Genomic DNA, 23,878 nt, shown 5'->3' with positions numbered 1-23,878 from the left:
AGTATTTGTAAATTTTTATATTTATTATAACAAAAATTATGACATGTTCATTTGTGCATTCTTCTTTAATATAACTCTTGGTATGTAAATGATCTACAGTAAATGAACTCTATACAATCATGCTGGTTGTGGCAGCAGGGAGGAACACACAAAAATGTGCCAAAAAAGTTAATGGTAAAGACTGAAAAAATTAACACAGGGGTCTCTAGCCCAATACCCACTGAATTCTACACAGCTTGTTATAGCTGCTCCTGCTAGCTTTATATGGATCAGCGTCCGAAGATTCCATAACTTGTGGGCAACTTCACACGTGAACACAGTCCCCCCACTGACTTGGGCCCAGCCAAATCAAATGGCGACTGGATATGGTGGTACAGACACAGGAGGTCACCAGGGCCCCACACATTTCATCACCTCACCCGCTGAGAGGGCAATACATTGATAGGATTTTCCTACCCTCCCGATGTGGTTGCATCAGTGGTAGCTTTGACACACATGCGAAAGCTCCTGGGGTGTAAATGGAAAGAGGTGGGGGGTATAATGTCAGTTTACTAGGCTGTGCCCTCCTGCCAAGTCTACAAAACATGTGAAGCTTCACTATACAACACTGAGTTATTTACAGGAATTTCCCAATCAGCTGTTCTCTCAGAGAAAATTAGTGAATCTCAGTGACTTAAAGTCACCTGAAAGAGTAAAAGCAACTCCTAGGAGTTAGTCTCCATAATTCTACAAATGTCTATCCATTTTCAAGACCAAAAAAGCCTTTTTTTTTCTCTCAAAGAAATACAGTATTACAATATTACTTAATCATTTAGCACTGGCAATACTGCCCTGTTTTCCAAATAGACAAGGAAAAAAAAAAAAGAACAATTTTAAAAAATATTACATCAACGTCATCAGTTTTCTTTGCAATATATTAAACCTTTTGTATTTTAATTTTTCTCCACTTTTTTTACACATCTGATATGTTAAGGAAGGGGAAGAGTTAACCTAGATTAATTTCTAACCAGTGAAGCATCACTAGAAAAGGGGGGGGGGGAGTTGGTGATCATTACAGCTAACGAACAAGAAGCAGCTGCACTTTTTCAGTTAAAGGGAAGGATCTGGAAGAGAAAGTAGAACAAAAGCTTTCTTTCTTCCCCACCCCATTAGTGTAATACAAACCTAAGGAGCTTCCAGCTCTTAATGTCTTGTTAGCTTGTTTCACAAAGCTGCGTCATAGTGGTGTGTCATAATAATCTGGCAGCTGGTCCATCTGATATTGACGTTGCTGCTGCTGCTGCTGCTGTTGTTGTTGCTCGTGATGTTGCTTCATTATCTCCTTCACCTCCTCCTCAAGCTCTGGTGGGATGATGAACTGATCATCTGGATCAGGCTGAGCTGGAGCGGCAAAATAGCCCCCCGTTTTCCTGAGTGGTGCATCAGCGGCTACTTCAATCAGATTGTGGCTCCTCTCCTGAGGAGCCACTGAACCATTGCCTCGGCGGCGCCCGATGGTGCCAGTGGAAGAAGTGTCAGCCTTTCGAAGGAGGCACGTCTCTTCTTCATTTGCACTGATGACAATGCCTTCATCGCTGATCTCCACAGGCGCCTGCAGCAGTAACTGCTTCTCCTTTGCCCGACCACAGTGGATGTCCACTTCCACTTCTACTCTGCTGCCATTAGAGAAGACCCCTTCGATTGGTTCCTCATCATCACTATCAAGGCCATTGTCTGAAAAAGCGCTGGAAAATGTGGCGCTGGAGAGCTGTCTTTGGAAAGAGTTGGAGAGGCAAACTGGGTGGAGCATACAGCGCTGTTCATTAGGGTAAGCAGGGCTGTTTTCATTCATGGTTACCTGAGGTGGCTCATCAGAGGCTGTCGATCCAACCTCGCTGCTCATTTCAGAAGTGGAGATCTCACTGCTGATCTCAGACGCCATGCCGCTGCTAGACGAAGGCATCCCCAAAGCATCAGAAGGCTTATCTTTAATTACTACATTGACAGACTGGGGGAAGCTGCCCGGGCTGGGAGGAGGGACCCCATTTAGCTCACAGCAGCAGAAGCTATCCTCAGTTACATTGAGTTGAACCACCACAGCACTGAGGCTATCATTGCAGCCATAACTCTGAGCCAACGTGCAAAGTTTCTTGGCAGCTCCCAGGGCATCAGGCACATTCCTGACAGCCTCCACAGCTTCATCAATGGAGAGACTGTCCCACAGGCCTTTGCTGCCCAGAATGAAGAATTCATCCTGAGGAGTCAAAGTAATGGACTGCACATGGGGGCGTGGAACAACACTTGGGTGAAGGAAGGTATATCCCAAAATCCTTGTCGAGTCTGTTACACCGTTCACTTTGCCATCCTAGAATGAAGGAAAAAATACGTTAACTGCTAAATGTTAACAATAATCAGCTCTTACTTGGGGGAGGGGAGGATCAGGGTTCAAGTAGAGAGCCGGATTCAAGAATCAATCCAAACCGCTGGTACCTCTAATTAGTTTGGATCATCGTTCTGGCCCCGACAACTCATCCGAGAGAGAGATAAAACTTGCAATTTCTTGGCCATCCAGTAATTTTAAAAAAGGCAGGGAGGGGCTCTGTTGACTTCAGAACAGAACACAAATGTCAATCTAGCAGGAGGAAGTGATTTTTGCTGGAAATAGTTAAATGGGGGAGGAAACACTTATCATATCCTCCTTTCCTGCCATTTTGAGACATGATGTTGAATTCCTATTACTAATAGCAGCAGAAAAGTAACAAATCTGCAGAGTGACTGACATCGGGCAGATTAAAACTGTAACGCTTTTCCTCCTACCAACCTTTCTGTAGATCTTTGACATCTGGAGTATGCAAAACCTTTCAAATTCAAAACATTCTGAGTTCAAAATGCCTGTTTTTCGCTCAAAACAATTGCTTCTACAAGGATTGTTCCAACTTTACCAAAAGTGTTCTGATGTTCAATTCTTCTGGAAATGTTCTGAGCATGAACAAGACCCTTTCTGAGCTTAAAACATTTTGATTTTGAAATGTATCACACACTTCTACTAGCTACCTGTTGGCAGTAGGTTTGTGGGAAAACAACAATCCACAATTGGCCAACTGACCAGCTTAACAACTACAGTTCTTTGAAAAATTTTTGCATCTCTGACACTGAATGCTGTCACAACTTCTTGTGAGTCCTACTAATATATACTACCTAGAGTGAGTTGAGATTGAGGAGGCAGATCAGTCAATCAATCAGAATGCAATACTTGGTTTCTGTGAAACATTTAACCTGTGAAGTTCCATTTTTGTCGTTTCTATAAAATATTCCAACAGAAGTCTGGATAATGATCCAGATGGTTTCTGACAAACTAGAAATGAGCATCAATGTTCTCTGAAAGCGCCGTGGCATTCCCTTTGCTAGTTTCACACAAATCCCATTTTGCCTGCTAATGCCGGAATCATGAACACTCACTTTAGCCATGGCCAGAGAAGCAAGCAGATCCTTGAATGTTGTTCTGGAATTCTCTGTGACTTCCTGGACAATTTTATGCTGTGCTCTTGGAAGGATTTTTTTTAGGATAGTTACTCTTGGGAAGATTCACTATTGCCCTAAATCATCTCCATTTCACAAACATGATGCCGATTATGGACCGGTGCAGCCCTGAGCTTTACAGATGATGTTGTAAAAGGAAGTCTTCAGAAATGACTTTTGAGCGGGACATGACATGTCTCTGGAATCTACACAGTAAGAACTTCATTGTGATGAAGGAAGTCAGTGTTTATACAGTGCATACAGAGCAAATCAGCTCTTATTGTTTACTGAAGTACTCACATAACTGGCCCTAGCTATCCCTTTAACTGTATTGATTTCAACTGGGGGGGGGGGTTACAATTACTTTTTTTACTTTGTCACCCTGCATGTTGGATGACATAAGTAATGAGATAAACATCACATAATGATTTCTTCATTCTGACTCCCTTTGTACGTTAGTAGGATGTGCGTGAAGCCCTGATAACATTCAGTGGCAAAGAGATGCAAAAATCCAAAAAACCCAAAAGTGGGCAAATATTTTTTCACAGAACTGTACCTGGTGAGTAAAAGGCGGTGATGCCAGGTGCATAAAATGAGGCCACAGACTGCTTACCTGAGCAAGGAATTAAGGACCTTAATGGCAACCGATACTCTGCAAATAATGCTTAACATACCATACATGTACACGCGGCACATGCACTGCATAACATTAAAAGAAGGAAAATTACTAGTTGTGGCTTTCTTTTCTTCAGCCCTACTATGCTTACGTTTCTAGGCTTGGAAAATGCAGATTTACTTCAGTCGTGAAGCTTGCAAGAGGAAATGAATTGTGCCTGGACTCTTGTTTGTTTTCTGCTCTGCAGAAAAAGTGTTTTCACACGCCCCAATTACACTTCTTCTTTAGATAAGTAATTTCCGCACAGGGAAAAAGATTAACATCAGAAAGGGAAAACACTGTTTTTTTTTAAATTACAAGTGGTATTCATATTCCCAAATTTTGGCTTGGTTAAGCTTTAAATAAAATATAAAAATCAAATCAGTGAATTTTTAACATCCTGTATTAGTTTAAGACTGGACCAGATATGAAAAAGGAAGTGGGAAGGGGGAGAGAGGAAAGTAAAACTGAAGGAAATGTCTTATATTTGATACCTTTGCATGCCTTAATTTTAAAAATGTGATAAACCGTGGAAATGTGGAAACTGAAGAAAATACTCTTGGTTTGAGCAGGATACCTTTGATATTAGTATTATGGGCATTGTATTTCCTGCCTGTGACAGCATTTTAGGAAACTCTGCCTTCTAGTTCTCTTAGGATAGCCATCCAGTGATCTTCAAAAACTTGGCTTTTCCTGAAATTCTGGGATAGTTTGATAGTAAGCCCACTTGATGTGTGTTTTTTGGGGGGGAGGGTTGTGATATGTGTTTTCCCTCTTATGTGAGGTTTCTCTTCTTGCTCAATTTTGTCCATTTTTTAAGATATTATATAGATTTTTCAATATATGCTGCCCAGAGTCAGTTGTGAGTTGAGGCGGCCTTACCAATTGAAATAACGCATATATATGCGTTACATATATATGCGTTACACGCATGCATTTAGAACAATTCTCTTTCAACTAAAGTTTGGAACATGGGCAAGATGACAGGAGGAAATTCTGCTTTATCTGCAGGGTTCTGAAACAGATTGGCAAAGAAGAACCTGCAGTATATTCCCGATTCCTCCCTCCTTCGCCAGGCCTGGCAACCCAGTTTCTTACTTCTGTAATAATAGCCTTGTGCTGCTTGATCCTCCTTAGCTCTTCCTCACAGCTCATCATGTAAGATCTAGACAAAGGCAGGGGCTTCCCGTTCCTGCAGAGAACAGATTGGCACTTCCCCACATTGGCTGAGGTTAATGTGAAGCATCCACCTGGATCTAATGGGTCATGTTTGATGTGGCAAAGGACAGCAGAGCCTCCAAGTTTCTGCCCAGCAGTTCCAAGCTTCCTGGAATTTCAAGAAAACAACATTAAGAAATTAAAAAGGGAAAACACAATGATCATGCATATAGAATCAAGGCCAACCCACACACTGATTTTCAAGATTCAACAGAAAAAGTGAGGAATTCATACACAGAAAGCAGTTAAGACAGCTACAGCTCAAATCCGATGCACTCTATTAGAGCTGCTGATGAGATTTTCACAGAAAATTTAGAACAGGCCATAGTTTAGTGCCCAGCCAGATGGTAACAGTAGTTGACCTTGGCTGATTTTCAAAAGCTAAGCAGCGTTGGGCCTTGTTAGTAACTGGATGGGAGACCACCAGGACATACTAGGGCTGTAGGCTCAACTGGAAGTTTTTTTTTTTTTTAAATTCCAGAAGGGGGAAATATTCTTGCCATTATGTCCATGAAGTCACTAGGAGTTGAAGCTTTAGCTGAAGGAGAATTTTACAGTTAATTGGTAAAGCTCTCAAGTGCAGTTTTTGTGACTCCTTGATTGGTTTCCTGACTGCTCCAGTGAAATGAATAGATTAGTAAAAAATAGGAAGCCTTCCGTCAGAACCCCCAGAGAGCCAAAGCCATTCTGGTGCCCTCCAGCTAGGAGGATCACAGAATAGAGACAACACTGTGCTACATAAGCAAACAGGCCAATTCAATACCAGGTATCTTCCAACATTCCTAAGACAGAACTCAAAGCAAACGTCCAAGTTCCCCTCAGAAAAATGGAAGGCCTCACATTCCAATAGCTCAAGAACAGGGGTGCACAAAATGCATTGAATTGAAATAGTTTTGAAATTTGAAATACTGTTTGAGTGAAAAACAGCCACTTCAATAATTCTGGAAGGGTTTCAGGCTTGAAACGGCTCAACTTCACACTTGAAATGAGTGTTCCAAGTTTGAAACGGTTCAAATTTCTGATGTTTTGCGCACCCCTCCTCCAGAACATTTCTGGGTAAGCAAGCTATTAGAAAAGAAAAATAAGAAAGGCATTCTAGTTTTGCATTCCCTTTTCAAAGCAACTGGATATGATAAACATGACTGCACAGGGTCACAGAAAACTGGCATGATATCCCAATCAAGTCTGAACTCACATATCAATTACATCCTCTCAGCTGTACATTTCTCCAAAACTGGCTGTTTCCAGGTCATCTCAGAATTGTCAAGCCTATATAAATAACGCATAAAAATCCATCTATCTTCTTCCGGAAGCCATTTCCGGCTATAATTTAAACAATTTGTTTTTGATTATTCAGTCTGGGGTAATAGTTGAATGAGCTGCTATGGAGCTATGTAGTTATAAATAAAATTAATCACATTCAATATATCTATATATAGACAGGCTTTTTCTCTTTTTAAGGGAGAAAAGAAGAAATGTATGGTTTTTATTTTTATAATATTTTAAAAGGCTTTCATATGAGACTTTAGGAAATTTAATGGAAGAAGTGGGCTGTGACAAATAGCATTTCAACTAGTACATGAAAAGCACCAGAGCCAAATCATTTTTGTGCCTACAAAACAGCAGATAGAAATGGCTGCAGTCTAGCGAAGTCATTATTGTTTCTAGCAAAATGGTCACTAGCTTCTGTCCAGTTCACTTTTGGAATTAAGCACTGGCAAATTAAAGGGAGCTTACTATATTATTAACCTTCCCCAATTATAGCCAAAGGCTAACTTTAAAAACACGATTTCAAGGGGAACACAGTGCTGATTCACTGATCTGAAACTGATCTGGAGAATCCCCCAAATTTTGCTGAAGTATAAGCAGAAACGTTTAGAAAAGGCAATCAAATCTCTTAACTATCACCTATTATCGCCACTGAAACATGGGAAATGCTGAATGTATCTCCTAAGCAGCCAGTTTTCAAGCTGCTTCTGTTAAGAGTTTTCTTACAGTAATGAGGGAAAAGTTGTAAGGAAACCCCTTTCCAAAACTCTAAGCTAAAGCCACCAATATTCCTCTCCAAATACCAACAACTGCAGGTATAATAGCCGAGATCTAAAATCAGGACATGGTGATCATTTTGACTGTCTTTGCAGAGAGAGCAAAGGATAAGGGGTTAAACCAGTCACACAGGAAATGTTCTTGAAAAGCCTTATTTCTGTTTAATGACAGAAGACCTGTAGAAAGTCCCAGGTTTCAGTCTGGATCCCCTGCTAAAAGAATAATACATTAGCTGGTAAAGATTGTTCTTGAAAACTGCAATCAGTCAGAATAGACAATACTAGGCTATATATCAATGATCTGAGTCACTAGTAAGCCATTTTCAACATTCATAGCCGTCATGGTGCATAAGAACGTCAGTTCTTGTCTTATGTGAAAACGTACAAGTGAAAAGTAACCCCCAAAATAGCAAAGAAAATGAGGACATCTTCAGGATTGGAAAACAGATCCTTGCTGATCCTTACAAATATTACATACAGTAACAACTAACCTCTGCATTACAATGAAAGTGTTGATCATGTATTCCTCTTCGTTCTTGGTTTTCTGCAACTCTTCTGCCAAGATATCACTCATCGTACATTGTAGAAGGTAAGGTATTTCCACATTGCGGTCTCCGTCAAAGACCCCATAGAGAGCCTCCCTGTTCTCACAGAAGTTATTGGCAGAAAGAGCGGCCACACACAGCCTGTCCAAAAAAAAGTGTGGAACAATCAAAGCCAGCTTAGCATGAGGGCAATTGACAGGGCAATTTTCTACAAAGCTACCTCCATCATCGGGCCATCAACTTTCACTCCCACATTTTCTAGCTCTTAACATAAGAAGCTCTCACATTTCTTGCAGTTCATTTGGGAAAGAAGGGTCTTAATCCGAAACAAGATGGGGAATATAGTGCTTGCTGAAAAAATCTGAATCCATCTAAAAAATTCTATGGTGGAAGCAAATCAACATATATCCTATTATCTCACCAAGCCAATTATACAAGTAATAAATCAATCTATTGGCCTTTTCGCCATGCAGTATTTCATTGCGGAACCAATAATAATTTCTTTTTGGCATGACACAGAAAAAAGCATTGGGTGTTAATATTAAGAACACGTAATATACAAAAAGAAAGCCACCATCGGATTTAATTATGAAAGCACCACAATCATAAAGGACAAGACACATTTTTTCTAGATGTGCTCCATCAGAACAGAGTTATACTTCTGATTGTTAACTCAGTTATTTTTCCATTCAACAACTTACCTGATATAAAGCAATATATGGAAGGGACAGAAAAACATTATAACTTAAATGACATTCATCCTCTAGACTTGTGTACAAGGGCTGTGACTACTGTTTGACCTTTCTGGCCAACTTAAAGCCCTAGTACCAAGTATAAATTTGCTTGTTTTTTAAGATGTTCAACAGATTACAATTTTACTGGTAATTGGCTTGAGTTTCCAGCATCATATTAGAAATAGTTCAGCAAGGTTTAAGAGAAATTACAGTGTCACCCCCCACCCAACAAAAAACAGGAAGGAGAAAAAGAAAAAAAGAGAAGGAAAAAGAAAAAGGAATAGAAACTATATTAACCTCCTTGGATATTTCTTTCTTTGGAATGCCAATATCATTGTTAGTCTTCTTTTAACATTTATATATTTGTGACAGATGGATGGACGGAGAGATAGAGAGATAGACAGCCGAACCAATCACCTTAACTCTTGACACTTGATTCTTTTGGCTTCTACTTCTATTCTGCTAACTTTAAAAAAAAATTATCCAACATATAATTTGCACCCTTCCTCTACCTGAAAGGTGGTTGGGAGAAATATAATTTAAAGAATTCCACAAAAAATTATAAAATAAAACATACAAAAAACACTGGATAAAAACGTATCAAGCAACAACTGAAAGCATTATTAAAATTAAAAAGGACATGAGCACAATGTCAAAAGTTCAAGCGACAGAACACTAATGATTAAAATGAAACATAAAGGAACTGAAACAGTTCCACATTTGGGGTGCTGCCACTACAAGAGCTTGTCTCAAAATAATCAAAATCTAGGAATCTCCAGTTTGCGTAGCAAAAATACAGCAACAATAATGATCATGAATGAGGATAAATTGTATTCTTTATTATTATATTTATATTTTGCCTTTTCTTGAGGCATTTGAGGCAGCCTATAGGGAGAAACCCTTCTCATTTTATCCTTACATCCTCATGGGGTAGTGAAATATTGACTAACTCAAAGTCATGCTGCGATGTCCATGCAAGTCAAACCTCTGCATTTGTCAAATACAGAATTCAGTTCAGAATCTTGGAGTTCTTTTAAAAGAAAAAATAGCAAGTTTCTCATCCTTGCATTTTCTTGTCAGAGGTTAAGGCCCGAGTGTAATGTTTAACTCACTGCCACTCCTGATGACTACCAAACCCAGAATTAGGCAATGTAGGATATCATTATGCTCAATTTGACAGGGAACAAAAGCCACAGAATTGATTTAAAAAAAAACAACCCAGAACATAAATTTTTAATCACAGCCACATAGCTGTACCAGATTTTTTTTACAGTGCATTCATTCTTAACACATGTACAGGCATCAATTTACTTTAAAACTCATCCTTGTTCATTTGGATTTGTTTGCTTCATGTCATTAGCTTTCCTTTTGTACCAGAGAAAAATGTCTCACAATAAGTCTTTGGAGGATAAACAGGCTCGTTAACATAATGAAGTAATCAGAAGAGATCCTTACAGAAAGGGGACATGACAAATGAGGAAACCCCAGGATAACAGCTCATGGTTTTGATCAGAAAACTGAAAATATTTCAATCAGCATGGAGAGTGACATGCCTGGGCTGCAGGACTCTGCAAATAGGCATGATTCACACATTGCACTAATGCATGATTTGCTTAACGATGATTTATGGAATAAACCACAACTGGCCAGGTTCACATACGCTAATCCATAAACCATGGCTTACAGATCTCAATGGCTGGGATAGCTAATCCAAAAACCGAGCAAACTACATTCTGACTTAATGCAACATATGAACTTCATTTAGCAAGAATAACTTGCTACCAAGGCAACAAACATCACACAGCCTCTACTGGCACCCAGGTATTTACAAGGTTAAAATGAAGAGAGAATATGTATAATTTAAAGATTGTCAATATTTCATATTCATTACTACCAAGACTCAAGGTATTTTACAGTAATGGAGATGGCATGTTTAAGTGTCAATGTCCAGAAAACATGAGTGGGGATGTACTAGTGTGCCTGTATCCTGCTTGTAGTCTTTTGCTTTGGCCTCTGATTGGCACTGTAAGAACAAATAATACTGGTGGGACCATGGTTAATCAGCTTCACTAGGAAGGACATTTATACATGTTGAGCAACAAAATCACTTAGCTATAACTCTGAGGCAGTGAAGACCAACTTCTCAGCTAAGCCTCTTGGCTGAGACTGACTGCCACAGATGCTTTTACAGATAAGATGGCCAAAACAAGGAACATGCCATGCAGACATGTTATATCCTTCTCCCTATGCCAGTGTTATCCAAACTTGGCCACTTTAAGATGAGTGGACTTCAACTCCCAGAATTCCCCAGCATGGCTGGCTGGGGAATTCTGGGAGTTCAACTCCACTCATCTTAAAGTGGCCAAGTTTGGACAACACTGCCCTATGCCCATTATCTCACTATCACTGATTGGATAAGCAGAAAGTAATCAAAATCACCATAATAAAATCAGAATGAGATGTCAACAATAGTGTACTTGAATTCTGCATCAAGGTAAGATGTGTGTCAAAATTTAGCTTCAGTGAAAGACGGGATATAGCCTTCCTCTATCAGGCATCTCCTTAGAGGGCTTCATTCCTATTATCCTCAACGGCATGCATGGGAATTGTTTGGAGGAGACTGCATTAAGAGGTAATGTGAATCAATGGAGTATATATTAGGCCAGTGTTGTCCAAACTTCCCCAGGGTGGCTGGGGAATTCTGGGAGTTGAAGTCCACTCATCTTAAAGTGGCCAAGTTTGGACAACACTGTTTTAGGCTGAGCAGAGATAGTGGAAGGATCCCTCCTTAGCCAAGAGATGGATACATGGGAGAAAACTTCTCTTGATATCATTTATGTTGTGAACACAAATATGCATCTGTCACAAATATTCTACCATCGTAAACTGGATCTTGTTCAAAAGTAAGACTTTGAGGGGAGGAGCTCTTTTTTTCCCTCTACTTTTCATTTAAGCCAATACACTGATTTTGTAAGCCCTCAGTTTTAAAGACTTCAATTCAGCAGACTTCAGACATTAACAGGCAAACTGTGATTTTGGATCTCACTTCAAACAAAGGATAAAAGTCTGTTGTCTGGCAAAGCAATCTGAACAATGGTCGCTGCTTCTGCCCATATGTAAGCATTATGTCTTCTGCACGTGCATTAAAAAAGTACCATACTCCGTGATGTTAGATGCAATTTTGGCATCTTTCACATGTGCTGGTGCTTGGGACACTATATTTCCTAAGGTTTTTGTAAACATTTTGTAAATACTGTAATTTAATCAATCATAGCCTCAAAGGGGGTGAAAAAGAGATCCTGTCTCAAAAATGTAACAGCTTTTATCAACTCTATATCTGATCATGATGTCCAGCCTTCTTACTCCCATATCTGTGTTTTTTGTGGGGTGGAGGGGGGGAGATACCTGCTTCCAAGACTCAGTTACACTGGACACTTTCTTCAAACCAATATCCATATCATTCTCAACAAAACCTAGCATCTCGGCAGCAGCAACTTAGTAAGGTATGTTTTCTCACGTATGAACGTATTTTGGGACACAAAGAACCTCATCTGCCATTTAAGAGACATTCAGCTTTAACGGACACTCCTTCCCCCCAGATCAGTTAGATCGAGAGTTTACAATATATATATAGTGGTACCTCGGGTCACAAACACTTCTGTTCACGAACAATTTGGGACATGAACAGCACCGTTCGCAAAATTTTGCTTCCATTCGCGAACTCCGCATCGGGTGACGAACAGGATCCGCAGCCATTTTCCCTGCTGTGACACGTGGTCGTGGCTTCCTGTAGGGAGGGGGACTCTCCCTCCAAACAATAACTGCCTCCCCACTCGCCTTCCTGTCCTCCACGCCAGAAGTTGCCTCGAGCAAGGTTAGTGTTCTCTCTCTTTGTACTGTACTGTACTTTGTTTCATATTTTTGTGGTTTTAAAAAAAATTCATATGGTTCAGAACGGATTAACTGTATTTACATTGAACCTTATGGGAAAATTTGATTCGGGTCGCAACCAATTCGGGTCGCAACTAGAGTTGCGGAACGAATTAAGTTCATGACCCGAGGTACCACTATAATTGGCTGCATCAACTCTGGGAGATTCAGATAGGAGAGAACCCAAATGGAAACAAGCCTTTTCTGCAGTGGATTTTTAAGAGGATTTCCATGCTATACCAAAGCAGTACAAATGTAACACTGGGAACCAGTCCCCAAATGGAGCATTATAAATAGAAATTATGTATAATTTGCATCTGAGGGTTTTACAGCAGTAACTGTAGTGAACTGGAACTCATAAGAAGCCATTCCTCATTTTCAGAATACAGCAGAATTGTTGAGTTCCAAAAGATTTAACTTTTGTAAATCAAACGTTGAGTGAAATTTCACAGCACCTACTCAAAACTACCATATCCCTGCCCAACGCACTCTCCTTATCTATGTTAAGACAGGCACATGCAAGGATTCACCACTCTGTAGTTAGAGAGGGAATCCTCTTTCTCCAGTCCCTTTAACGTACAGAGAGGGACAGTAAGCCCCCCTAGCCCATTTCAGTCATTCACTGTACATTTCAAAACCAACATATCCTCAAAGGCTTGCCATATTTTAATTTGGATCAGTAGCAAAAAACAAAACCCCCAAAGTGCTTGATGTGACTTATTTGACTATAGGGCAGTGCTGGGGAAGCCATATCTGTTAAAGCTGCCAGAAACATTGCATAGGGTAGGAAACATAATAGATAAGAATAAATAATCCATGCAGCTTTTAGAAAGGAAAAGGGGCACTCTTGAAGAAGAGACACTGGTGTCGGTAGGCCTGGAATTTCTCAGTTTTGCCACAGCTGGGTTAAAAATAGCTCCCTAGCAAAGAATGTGAGGAACGGTAGCTGTGCCAAGTTGTAAGTGACTTCAAAGCAGCTTAACTGGTCCTCCCTCTAACAGGAATGTACAAGCCAATACTCTAGCCGCCCCCCCCAACAGGGGCTGCAGAATTGTATATTTTTTATATGACAGCAGGAAAAAAATGAATACACGGAAAGCCATTATATTCATGTCAATATTAAGCTTAACTGAATGTATGTCAAATACATTTTTTACTTTATTCATTTATCACTTTTTGACTTGGCCTTGCCCAGCGCACTATTTCATTCTGAAAAATTTTGTATGGCCTGCCGTAAAACTACAGCTCTAGGCTTGGGAGAGTGCTTTTACATGGAGAGAAGAGAGGGGATGGCAGCATAGCCTTTAGGACACCACCAGATGGCTCCCACTGACCTTCCCATTTATACACACACACACACCCCTTGTGAGAATGTAAGATTAAACAAATTTTTAATTAAAAATATTTTTTATTTTAATAAGCATACTTGTTTATTCTGCACCCCTGAGTTTTTACAATGGTGCCTGCTGCCTGAAAAGACTGCTGAGCGCTACATTTACCATTCCTCCAGATCTTGCTGTTCAGTAGCATATCCAACGTCATGGTTAAGCTAGATCCAGCAGAAGTGCCCCCTCCCATGCATGTGAGTATACTGATCAGGGGAAAGTCAAGCTAAACAGCCTTGCAAGTGATTTGAATGGCTTACTTATTCTTAACTCCAGATGCCTCAGTGTAACCGTGGCTCCACACCGCTGGGGCTCCAGATGCATCTCCGGCAGAAGGCTGGTCGATCTTGAAACAACGAATATTACTACAAAGAGAAACAAAAATGCTAAAGTATCAATGTTTCAAACGAAAAGGAAGCAGTTCCATACCTTTTGCCAATCTTGTGTCATTTATATACGCCGTATTTTAAATTGCTATGCAAGAATGTATTTAACGTAGCAATGATGCGTCCCTGAATACAGCCAGAAAAACAATAATTTAATAGTCACTATATTCTTTACTCTGCTTTTCCAAAAATATGTTGTCAAATATGTCAAAAAAGAAACTTAGAAATGTTAATAATAAGGTAAGTTAATTAGTTGCCTGAATAGGGTATTACAAAAAATAAATGGCTACGCACAGATGAAATTAGTTTTCCCTCCCACGCTTTCTGGAATAATTGCGTTTAGTTCCAGCATTTCACTAATTTTTGGATCTATTTTTCAGTGGAAGTATTTAACTTGTATTCATCCAGTCTTGTATACTTGTGTGTGTGTGCGTGCGTGTGTATTTATGTAGGTGTATATATGTGTGTGCATTTCTCTTCCCCCATGAGCAACTTCTGTGGTCAACGTCACCCACACACTTGTCTTGAATTTAGGCGCCACCCCACACAAAGGCCCCTTGAATTGTTTAAACACAGGCTGAATGAAACAATGCTTATTTTTATAAACCATATTTATAAAAAAGGAGAGCAAAACAAAGCAGGTAACTTTAACCCGTTTTATATAAATGGATGACTATTGCAGATTTGGTTGCTGCTGCTGCTGATATATAATTCAATATAAGCACTTTTATAAATAATACTTAGTTCAGGATTCATGATGAGCTATCCAAAGGCGGCAAATAACTCAGCTAAGTAACATGAGCAAGGGCATGCCAAAAGTTAATGAAGCATTCAGTGCAAACACCTGAGGAAGGGCAAGAGAAGACACTGTTGTTTGTGTGTATCTCCAAAGACAGTTTAGCTTAGCATAACTTAACCTGATTAGGCTGCAGTTCTGTACTGGGAGCCTCTCTTAAAGTTCTATAACGCATTCCTACCAGCCCTCTAGTGTGGCTTCCCGCTATTGAAAGAAAGTAAGCAGGGCCACCGTCAGTTTCCCTAAGAAGTCAATTCCATGAGCGTGGAACAGCCAGCAGAAGGGGAGATTAAGGATCACGGGTATTCATATTTTCCTTGTCCTCCATCACTCCTTTCTTTCCTATGTAACATGTTGTTTTAGATCAAGCACAGCTAACCTTGTTCAGCTAGAAGGCCATACTTTGTTCTTATGCCCTACCTGTGGGCATAGAGGGCATGATAATGACATCAGCAGAGTGAGTTGTGACAAACTTTTCTGGCCCAACTTTTTTCAGTTTGGACAATTACAAAACAATATACCCCAATCTGGGGGAAACATAGGGTATTTAAAGCACTTTGCCCCTGAAGACTCTAAACCAACAAAACACTTCTCTGAAAGGATCTGAACATTCGTCCTTCTGTCCACTCTGTGAGCTACACAAGTCCTACTGGGGGACTCTCTGTGACTTGCTATCTACTCACCATGTTAGATGGTAAGTGTGAAGCTTTACAGTACTTAGAAATAAATGATGAGATGCTGCTGCTGTTGGTTGAGAAGTGTGCACTCCTGCCCCCAAATTTCACAAAATGTCTTGTCTCAAGTGACAAACATCCTGTTTCAAGCATTTTGAGCAAGTCTCAAGCTCAAAAGAATATTCCAAGCTTGGAACTTGTCTGCTATGAGCTCAAACAAAAAACACCCAAAGCATCCCATGTTATATTAAAATCAGCAATTAAGCACTTAAGCCAGGACTTTCTTAAAACGCTGCTCTTAAAACTTTTCAAAATGAAAATGTTTTGCATTCCCCTAATATTGTTAATGTGCTCCTTGTTAATCAAGCTTACAGTGGGGCAAAAAAGTATTTAGTCAGCCACCAATTGTGCAAGTTCTCCCACTTAAAAAGATGAGAGAGGCCTGTAATTTTCATCATAGGTATACCTCAACTATGAGAGACAAAATGGGGGGAAAAATCCAGAAAATCACATTGTCTGATTTTTAAAGAATTTATTTGCAAATCATGGTGGAAAATAAATATTTGGTCACCTACAAACAAGCAAGAGGTCTGGCTCTCACAGACCTGTAACTACTTCTTTAAGAGGCTCCTCTGTCCTCCACTATTACCTGTAGTAATGGCACCTGTTTGACCTTGTTATCAGTATAAAAGACACCTGTCCACAACCTCAAACAGTCACACTCCAAATTCCACTATGGCCAAGACCAAAGAGCTGTTGAAGGACACCAGAAACAAAATTGTAGACCTGCACCAGGCTGGGAAGACTGAATCTGCAATAGGCAAGCAGCTTGGTGTGAAGAAATCAACTGTAGGAGCAATAATTAGAAAGTGGAAGACATACAAGACCACTGATAATCTCCCTCGATCTGGGGCTCCACGCAAGATCTCACCCCGTGGGGTCAAAATGATCACAAGAACGGTGAGCAAAAATCCCAGAACCATATGGGGGGACCTAGTGAATGACCTGCAGAGAGCTGGGACCAAAGTAACAAAGGCTACCATCAGTAACACACTACGATGCCAGGGACTCAAATCCTGCAGTGCCAGACGTGTCCCCCTGGTTAAGCCAGTACATGTCTGGGCCCGTCTGAAGTTTGCTAGAGAGCATTTGGATGATCCAGAAGAGGATTGGGAGAATGTCATATGGTCAGATGAAACCAAAGTAGAATGTTTTGGTCTAAACTCAACTCGTCGTGTTTGGAGGAGAGAGAATGCTGAGTTGCATCCAAAGAACACCATACCTACTGTGAAGCATGGGGGTGGAAACATCATGCTTTGGGGCTGTTTTTCTGCAAAGGGACCAGGACGACTGATCCGTGTAAAGGAAAGAATGAATGGGGCCATGTATCGTGAGATTTTGAGTGAACACCTCCTTCCATCAGCAAGGGCATTGAAGATGAAACGTGGCTGGGTCTTTCAGCATGACAATGATCCCAAACACACCGCCCGGGCAACGAAGGAGTGGCTTCGTAAGAAGCATTTCAAGGTCCTGGAGTGGCCTAGCCAGTCTCCAGATCTCAACCCCATGGAAAACCTTTGGAGGGAGTTGAAAGTCCGTGTTGCCCAGCGACAGCCCCAAAACATCACTGCTCTAGAGGAGATCTGCATGGAGGAATGGGCCAAAATACCAGCAACAGTGTGTGAAAACCTTGTGAAGACTTACAGAAAACGTTTGACCTCTGTCATTGCCAACAAAGGATATATAACAAAGTATTGAGATGAACTTTTGATATTGACCAAATACTTATTTTCCACCATGATTTGCAAATAAATTCTTTAAAAATCAGACAATGTGATTTTCTGGATTTTTTTCCCCATTTTGTCTCTCATAGTTGAGGTATACCTATGATGAAAATTACAGGCCTCTCTCATCTTTTTAAGTGGGAGAACTTGCACAATTGGTGGCTGACTAAATACTTTTTTGCCCCACTGTATTTCTAGAAGTCATTTTGGAAAAGTGCTCAAAAACATACCCTAAACTAAAAAGGTTGATCATTCCTGTTCTAGATCATAGCTTCCATCAATCCTGTCCACTTGACATGTTGGCTGGGGATAATACCATCTGAAGAATGTTCCTTCAAAAACAGGCAACTCTTTTGACATGAGGCCTTCCAAATTTTCTCCCCTCCCCTCCCCCCTTCCCTCATCTCCACTTCTGGGTGGTGAGCTACCTAGTAACTTAGGGACACTGCATCTCCTTGAGTCACTGGATAGTTCTTTCCCCATCACATCAATATGAGATGAAAAAAACAAACATAAACATGGAAAAACATATCACTCAGGATGGGTTTGTCTTTCCTCTCCTAGTGGTTCCAACATGAAGAATGAGAAGGGGTTTGAGCAGATCTGGCTAAAGCCTGTTTAACTTGGTCATGCAGAACCTAGGTGAAATGCATGTCAAGATAGACTCTTTTCTGCATGGCTTGCATGACAGAATCCTATGTAAAAATGGTGTGTTGTCTAGGCCCTGAACTGGAAGCAGGGTATAATTAACTGCTGGCAGGCAGCACAGTATGCCAACAGCTGGGCTTCAACGGGTTTGGCAAAAGGAGTGCACTTTCCAGAAGTGTCCGAAGATACTTAGTGAATTAAGTAGAAAGACTCTGTTCTGGGCAACAATATTGCATTAACTAATTCATACAGGATGTGTTTATACAAGTTCATAAAGTGACTAAAAAGCAATGTGGAGATTTACAAAGAATGAGGAAAGTGATCTCTGACAAGACTCTTTTAAAAGTGATAGGTATACATTTGCTGACAATTTCATCCTTTGGAACCTGGGGTTTACCAGGGCCACTGAAGACTGAGCAGTTAGAGAAAGACAAGAAGCAGGAATCTTTACAGCAATATGACAATGACACAAGGAAGCTATTGTGCAATTCAAGAATGCATTCAAAAGCCACACAATTATTTCCTTGTGCAGATATAGTGGAAATAAAGTTTACTAAAGGAGAACTTTGATCGTGACAAGCCTCAAAGTCGTGAGTCAGCAAATTCAGGTCACACTATATTTGAAAGTCATAAGGGAAGAAGTCTTTTTGCTGAAAATAGCAGATCTTTCAATATTTCACAAATAAATATTTCATAAAGAGGTTTATTTCCATATAAGTATGTGTAAAAAAAGAATACATGTTGTGTAAATAAGAACCTTCAACTAACATAAGCAACTTGACATTTTCAGGACTGACAGACTTAGCTGAAAAATGTATGCAAAAATAGGGAATAGGATAGAGGGAGATATAAGTAAGGCTTATAAATATGTCAATATATAACCACTTTGTAGGGCACAAGCCATTTTGTTTCCCTTAATTCTTCAGTATATAGGGATAGGCAGCAGCCACTTGTATCATAAGCCAAGAAACAAAGTTGAGGGCTTGGAGCATTCAGCATGGCAAAACAGGAGCAAGGAGATGTGATCGTTGTTCAAACCTCCAACTAGGAAACTCACTGGGTGACCTTGGGAGCTGGTCACTCTCTCAACTTACCTGACAAAAGACTGACATGAACAGAACCAGGAATGAGTAGGAGGTGAGAAAAGTTAAAAAATAGGACCTTTTGCTTCTGCTTCTTGATACTCTGCTTGGAAGGGTGGGGGTGGGGGGCAATTGCTATCCATCTTCAGAATGGAGGTGAGAAGGTGTGAAGCAAAAAGAAACCATTGTCAGGGTGGAAGGAGGTGAACTTAGACAAGAACAAATAGGAACCATTAAAGAGTAAGAACTGGGCCCTCTGCTCTTATTCACCAAACCAGTTATTTACTGAGTTCCAAGAGACAAACAACCCTCCCTAACATATTCATTTTTTAAAAAATTATGGGCACCTGATGTTTATATAACAAACACTTTTCCCTATGTGCACCATGTACCCTTTTGCCTACTGTGTAATAACATGGACGGTTCCTTACTTCAGCAGCTCCAAGGTTTTGTGATCCAGAACGAGTCTGGGGTTTCCAGTCAGGTCTAGTTCCTGCAGCTTCAGAGGCAAGGTTTCAGGTAACGTGATTTCACTCAGCTCATTACAGCTCAGGTCCACACACTGAATAAGGAGGGGAAAGAGAAAATAAGCAGACCACAGACTTCAGAAAACAGATGCCTTCTTGTTAAGCAGACTATCATAAGAAATCGAAGGTCCAACTATCACAAATAACATACGAAGTAACAAACCCAGGTCTGGACTGTACTATTTCAGACCACAGGTGGGAGCACAGGTAATGGAACACTCCACAGCTTGGGAACTTCACTACTGAGAAAATTACTGCATGAATCAGGAATGTAGGATAAACTTTCTTCCTTAATATCTCACTTCCTGTGGGTAAGTATGCTGGTTGTCATTTAGCAGAGGGAGCAACCCAGGTAAATATGCAGCTGCAGTCTGAAGTAGCAGAGCTCAGAGCCCTCTCCTGCCGTTTGAGAGAATTAAGCCAACCTCCTCCACCGCCCTTAATTGAGAAAATTTCACAATGGCCTCAACAGAGCACAAGACCTGATTATATACACATTCCTTGAAGTAATCCTCCTTTAATCTAACATACCATCATAAAATGTTGTTAAAAAATAAAGCAGAGAGCAATTGATATTCTAACTAATGTTCATGACTGGATATCAGTTGTATTTTTTCCTTTCTTCTCCATCTGCTTTCTGGATTTCTGAAAAACCTGAAAGGTTGAACACTATTTAGCGACTCTGAGTGAGCCTAATTTAATTTTGTAACTTTTCTTAACTTTATGCTTCATTAAATAACCTCCATGTTTGTTGCAGAATGAGTAGTGATTTGTCTACTGTCTGCATTAAGAGGGTACTTATTATCCTTAAGCTAATGGAGCCCGTCAGTGTTAAGTGAGTTTTAATTAAAAGTAATTTTATAAATACATAGATTGGGAGCCATTTGTGGACAGGGAATTGTCATAATTCTGACAGAGTGGTTATTATTCATCACCAGCCTTTAATACAGAGCATGTTAGGAATTTAAAAGGGCATTTAAAATCAATTTCAGAATGTAGCCTCCACTGAAAATTAAATAAAGTTTTAAGATGTCACAAAAGAATAGATAATGAATGGCAATGAACTGGAATACTGCCAAAGATATTATAATATACAGTCCATCTAGTACTGGGAGTAGAGTAATAGGAAGGAAAGGATGACAGGGATAGATCATATGAATTATTAAAAGTCTAAAAATCACTTCCTTGCACAGCAGAGAATTTTACTGAATTTTAACTTATGCATAGTGTTCAGAGTAACAGGACATTGTGAGAAAAATCTGGAAAAGCAGAGCACTTGGCACACAAATTGGAAAGATAAGAGAATAAACACCATTCTCAACATAGCAAAAAAAATTTTTTTTAACCTTGGGACAGCACAGTGTGTGATGCACAGAACCCTTTTGTTTCAACCACAGAGATGTATGCTTTGGTTATAGAAATGCACAAAACTACACAAAAGTAGCAGTGCTCATCTCACATGGCCAATTTGGAGCAAAAAGGTGACTTGACATCTTGAGGAAGATGGAATAACTATTCCTAGCCAAAGTATTGATGTAAAATATCTCACTTTACAACTTTCAACATTGCTTCATTCTCTCCCTCTCACACACAGCTCCAGTTGCAATACCAGTATCTCAAACATCCATTAGTGCTCTGAATTCTTCCAGGAATCATCTTTCTCTTTGGATGGAGAACATGGGATTTTCTATAGCACATGAACACAATGCAACTTCATTTAAATACACATAACTTGCCAAGAGAAATCAACCATGATTTTGAGATATGTAATCTCAACATTCTGAATGTATATCTTCATTATGGATTACTTCCAAGCAACTAAAAGGAGCTTTAGGAATACATTCTTACAAAGACCCTACCTTGATCTCGCCAAGTTGCATGACTTCTGGAAAGACTTCGATGCAATTGGAGTGCGCAATCACAGTATGCATCCGGCGACAGTTCATGATAGTCGTTGGAATGGACTTCAGCTTATTTCCGCTAACATCGATTTCTTCCAACTCTTCAAGTTTGGCCATTTTACTACACAAAAGGGCAAAAGAACGGTTTTGAGCATAGAACCAAAGTATTATCTTAGAACAACGACTTTAAAGGCCAGTGTGTCTTGGAGCCTTTCCACACTTGGCTTGTACAAACTAGTCTGTCACATTGCAGAAAACTAGCAGCAAACCTACTGGTCGTTAGTAACAGCCCTGCAGACAAGGAAGGCACTATTTGTTTATCTAATCTCTTCCTTTCTTGGATGCCTCTTTGGACAAATTACATTCACTCATATCAAAATGAGAGTACTAGTAGTCTCAAGGTTCATGATTTCCAGCCAGGGGTTCTAGCATTCCTAGAACTGAAAGGGACTTAGAAAGTCAGTCAGTCAGAACTAGTTTCAGTAAGGGAATGTACCTTTATTCTTGTAAAGCAATGTCTCCAATCTGTCTCCTGCAATATTGCTTTTTCCTGATTTTGATCAAGTTCTGTTTCCCTGCAAATTCTGCATGCAGGTTCTAATGTGGCCCTTTTGAACAGCAGAGAACAGGTCTGCTCTATTGCCTGGTATGTCTAGATACATATGACATTTAAAAAATATTATTTGCAAGACTAAAAAAGAAAAAAGGGGCCATTTATATGAATATTAATAACTAGACTATTCAATTAATTTAATGTGTATGTTCATATCATGCTAGAGAATCTGTTTATGTTTCAGTCAGTTACCTATTTTAAGAAGAAAAAAATGGAAGAGTAAACGTATACCACTGTATAATTGTATTACAGACAATATATCTAAATAGTCCTCCATGTGAGACTCCTGGAAACACAAGTTATACTTAAACAAAAATATACGTAGGGAAGTTCTTCACTGTGTAACTGATGGAGAATGAGAGTTCTCCTATCCCTGTGATATCAGCATTTTTGCAATCATAACCTTTGTCCTGTGGTTAATTTTCTCATCTTCTAAAATTGGACTCCAAGGCCATCCAATATTTAAGAGATGTCAGATATGCTGATTCTAAGGTAGCCCATGAGAGGAAGTTTCCAATGGACAAAACTGGCCATTCATTGACCCAAAACAGAAGATGCGCCTTGTGATTTAAACTGAAATCTGGAAGATTAAATTTCCTTCTCTAATTGACAACTAGGGCTTCCTGAGTGAAAAATGAGAGGAGATTTCTCCTAATAAAACCCTGAAATTATGTTAAATTTCCAAAGACATGTTTTTCAAATGTATAAATTGTAGATTACCAGTGACAAAACATTTTTATAGTACTGATTTTATACTACAAGCTCAAACTGAGTGCAGCCTATATATCCAATCTACTGCTATTTCTGATAATAAATATACAAATATTTAAATTCAGTTTGATCTTCTGAAGTACACTGCAAGACAATTTCAATACAAGGTAAGTTATGATCCATCAGAACTATTACAATATGACTCCTCCTACAAGTGCACGTGGCTTATAAATGATGGCCATCTGCATCCATGGTTTGTTTAGGATGTCATCCAAACCAGAGTCACTGATGTGTCCCTCTTGAAAGAAGCATGAGACACCAGCATGCTGCTCATCTGGTAGCAAGTTCAACTGGATTGGGTCAATACCATATTTACCCAAAAAGAAGATACCTTTTAGTGAAATATCAAATAAATAACTTCCTTTAAATAAATAACCAAATAAATACACCAAAATGTATTTGATTAACAGGAGAATCGGCTACTGGCTACTATATGTTTTCTTACCTTGCAGGAAAGCTCTGCAAGCGATTGTAGGCCATATGTAGTATCTTCAGGTGAGGATGACCGGTTAACAAGGGCACACTTTTATCTGTGAGGTGATTGTTGGTCAAATACAGTTCTTGTAAAATACTGTGGGTCTCCTCTGAAAGAGTGGCTGGAGGTAACATTTCCAGTTTGTTGGCAGAAGCATTCAAGTACCTTAAGCTGCAAAATCAATTATTAGAGAAAAAATATGTACATTTGG

General features: G+C 39.7%; 1 protein-coding gene across 1 annotated transcript in view; it reads right to left on the bottom strand.

Moving 5' to 3' along the window:
• Positions 1 to 36: 36 nt before the first annotated feature.
• The window catches only part of PHLPP1 (PH domain and leucine rich repeat protein phosphatase 1), a 162,464-nt gene continuing 138,622 nt past the window's right edge, over positions 37 to 23,878 (bottom strand). Inside the window, exons 11-17 of the mRNA XM_088130885.1 lie at positions 23,638 to 23,838; positions 21,767 to 21,929; positions 19,812 to 19,942; positions 14,271 to 14,375; positions 7,908 to 8,102; positions 5,252 to 5,480; positions 37 to 2,344 (exon numbers count right to left, since the gene is read on the bottom strand). Of these exons, the coding sequence (XP_087987011.1) occupies positions 1,217 to 2,344; positions 5,252 to 5,480; positions 7,908 to 8,102; positions 14,271 to 14,375; positions 19,812 to 19,942; positions 21,767 to 21,929; positions 23,638 to 23,838 (2,152 nt within the window). The 3' untranslated portion in view covers positions 37 to 1,216. The remainder of the gene's footprint in view (positions 2,345 to 5,251; positions 5,481 to 7,907; positions 8,103 to 14,270; positions 14,376 to 19,811; positions 19,943 to 21,766; positions 21,930 to 23,637; positions 23,839 to 23,878) is intronic.

Source organism: Python bivittatus, unplaced genomic scaffold (assembly GCF_059951505.1).
Source record: "Python bivittatus isolate LINGU-HERP-01145 unplaced genomic scaffold, Pbiv_v1 ctg000840_np1212, whole genome shotgun sequence".
Classification (NCBI taxonomy): Eukaryota; Metazoa; Chordata; class Lepidosauria; order Squamata; family Pythonidae; genus Python; species Python bivittatus.
The sequence above is the reverse complement of the archived record's forward strand: the minus strand, read 5'-3'. Positions and strand labels throughout refer to the sequence as shown.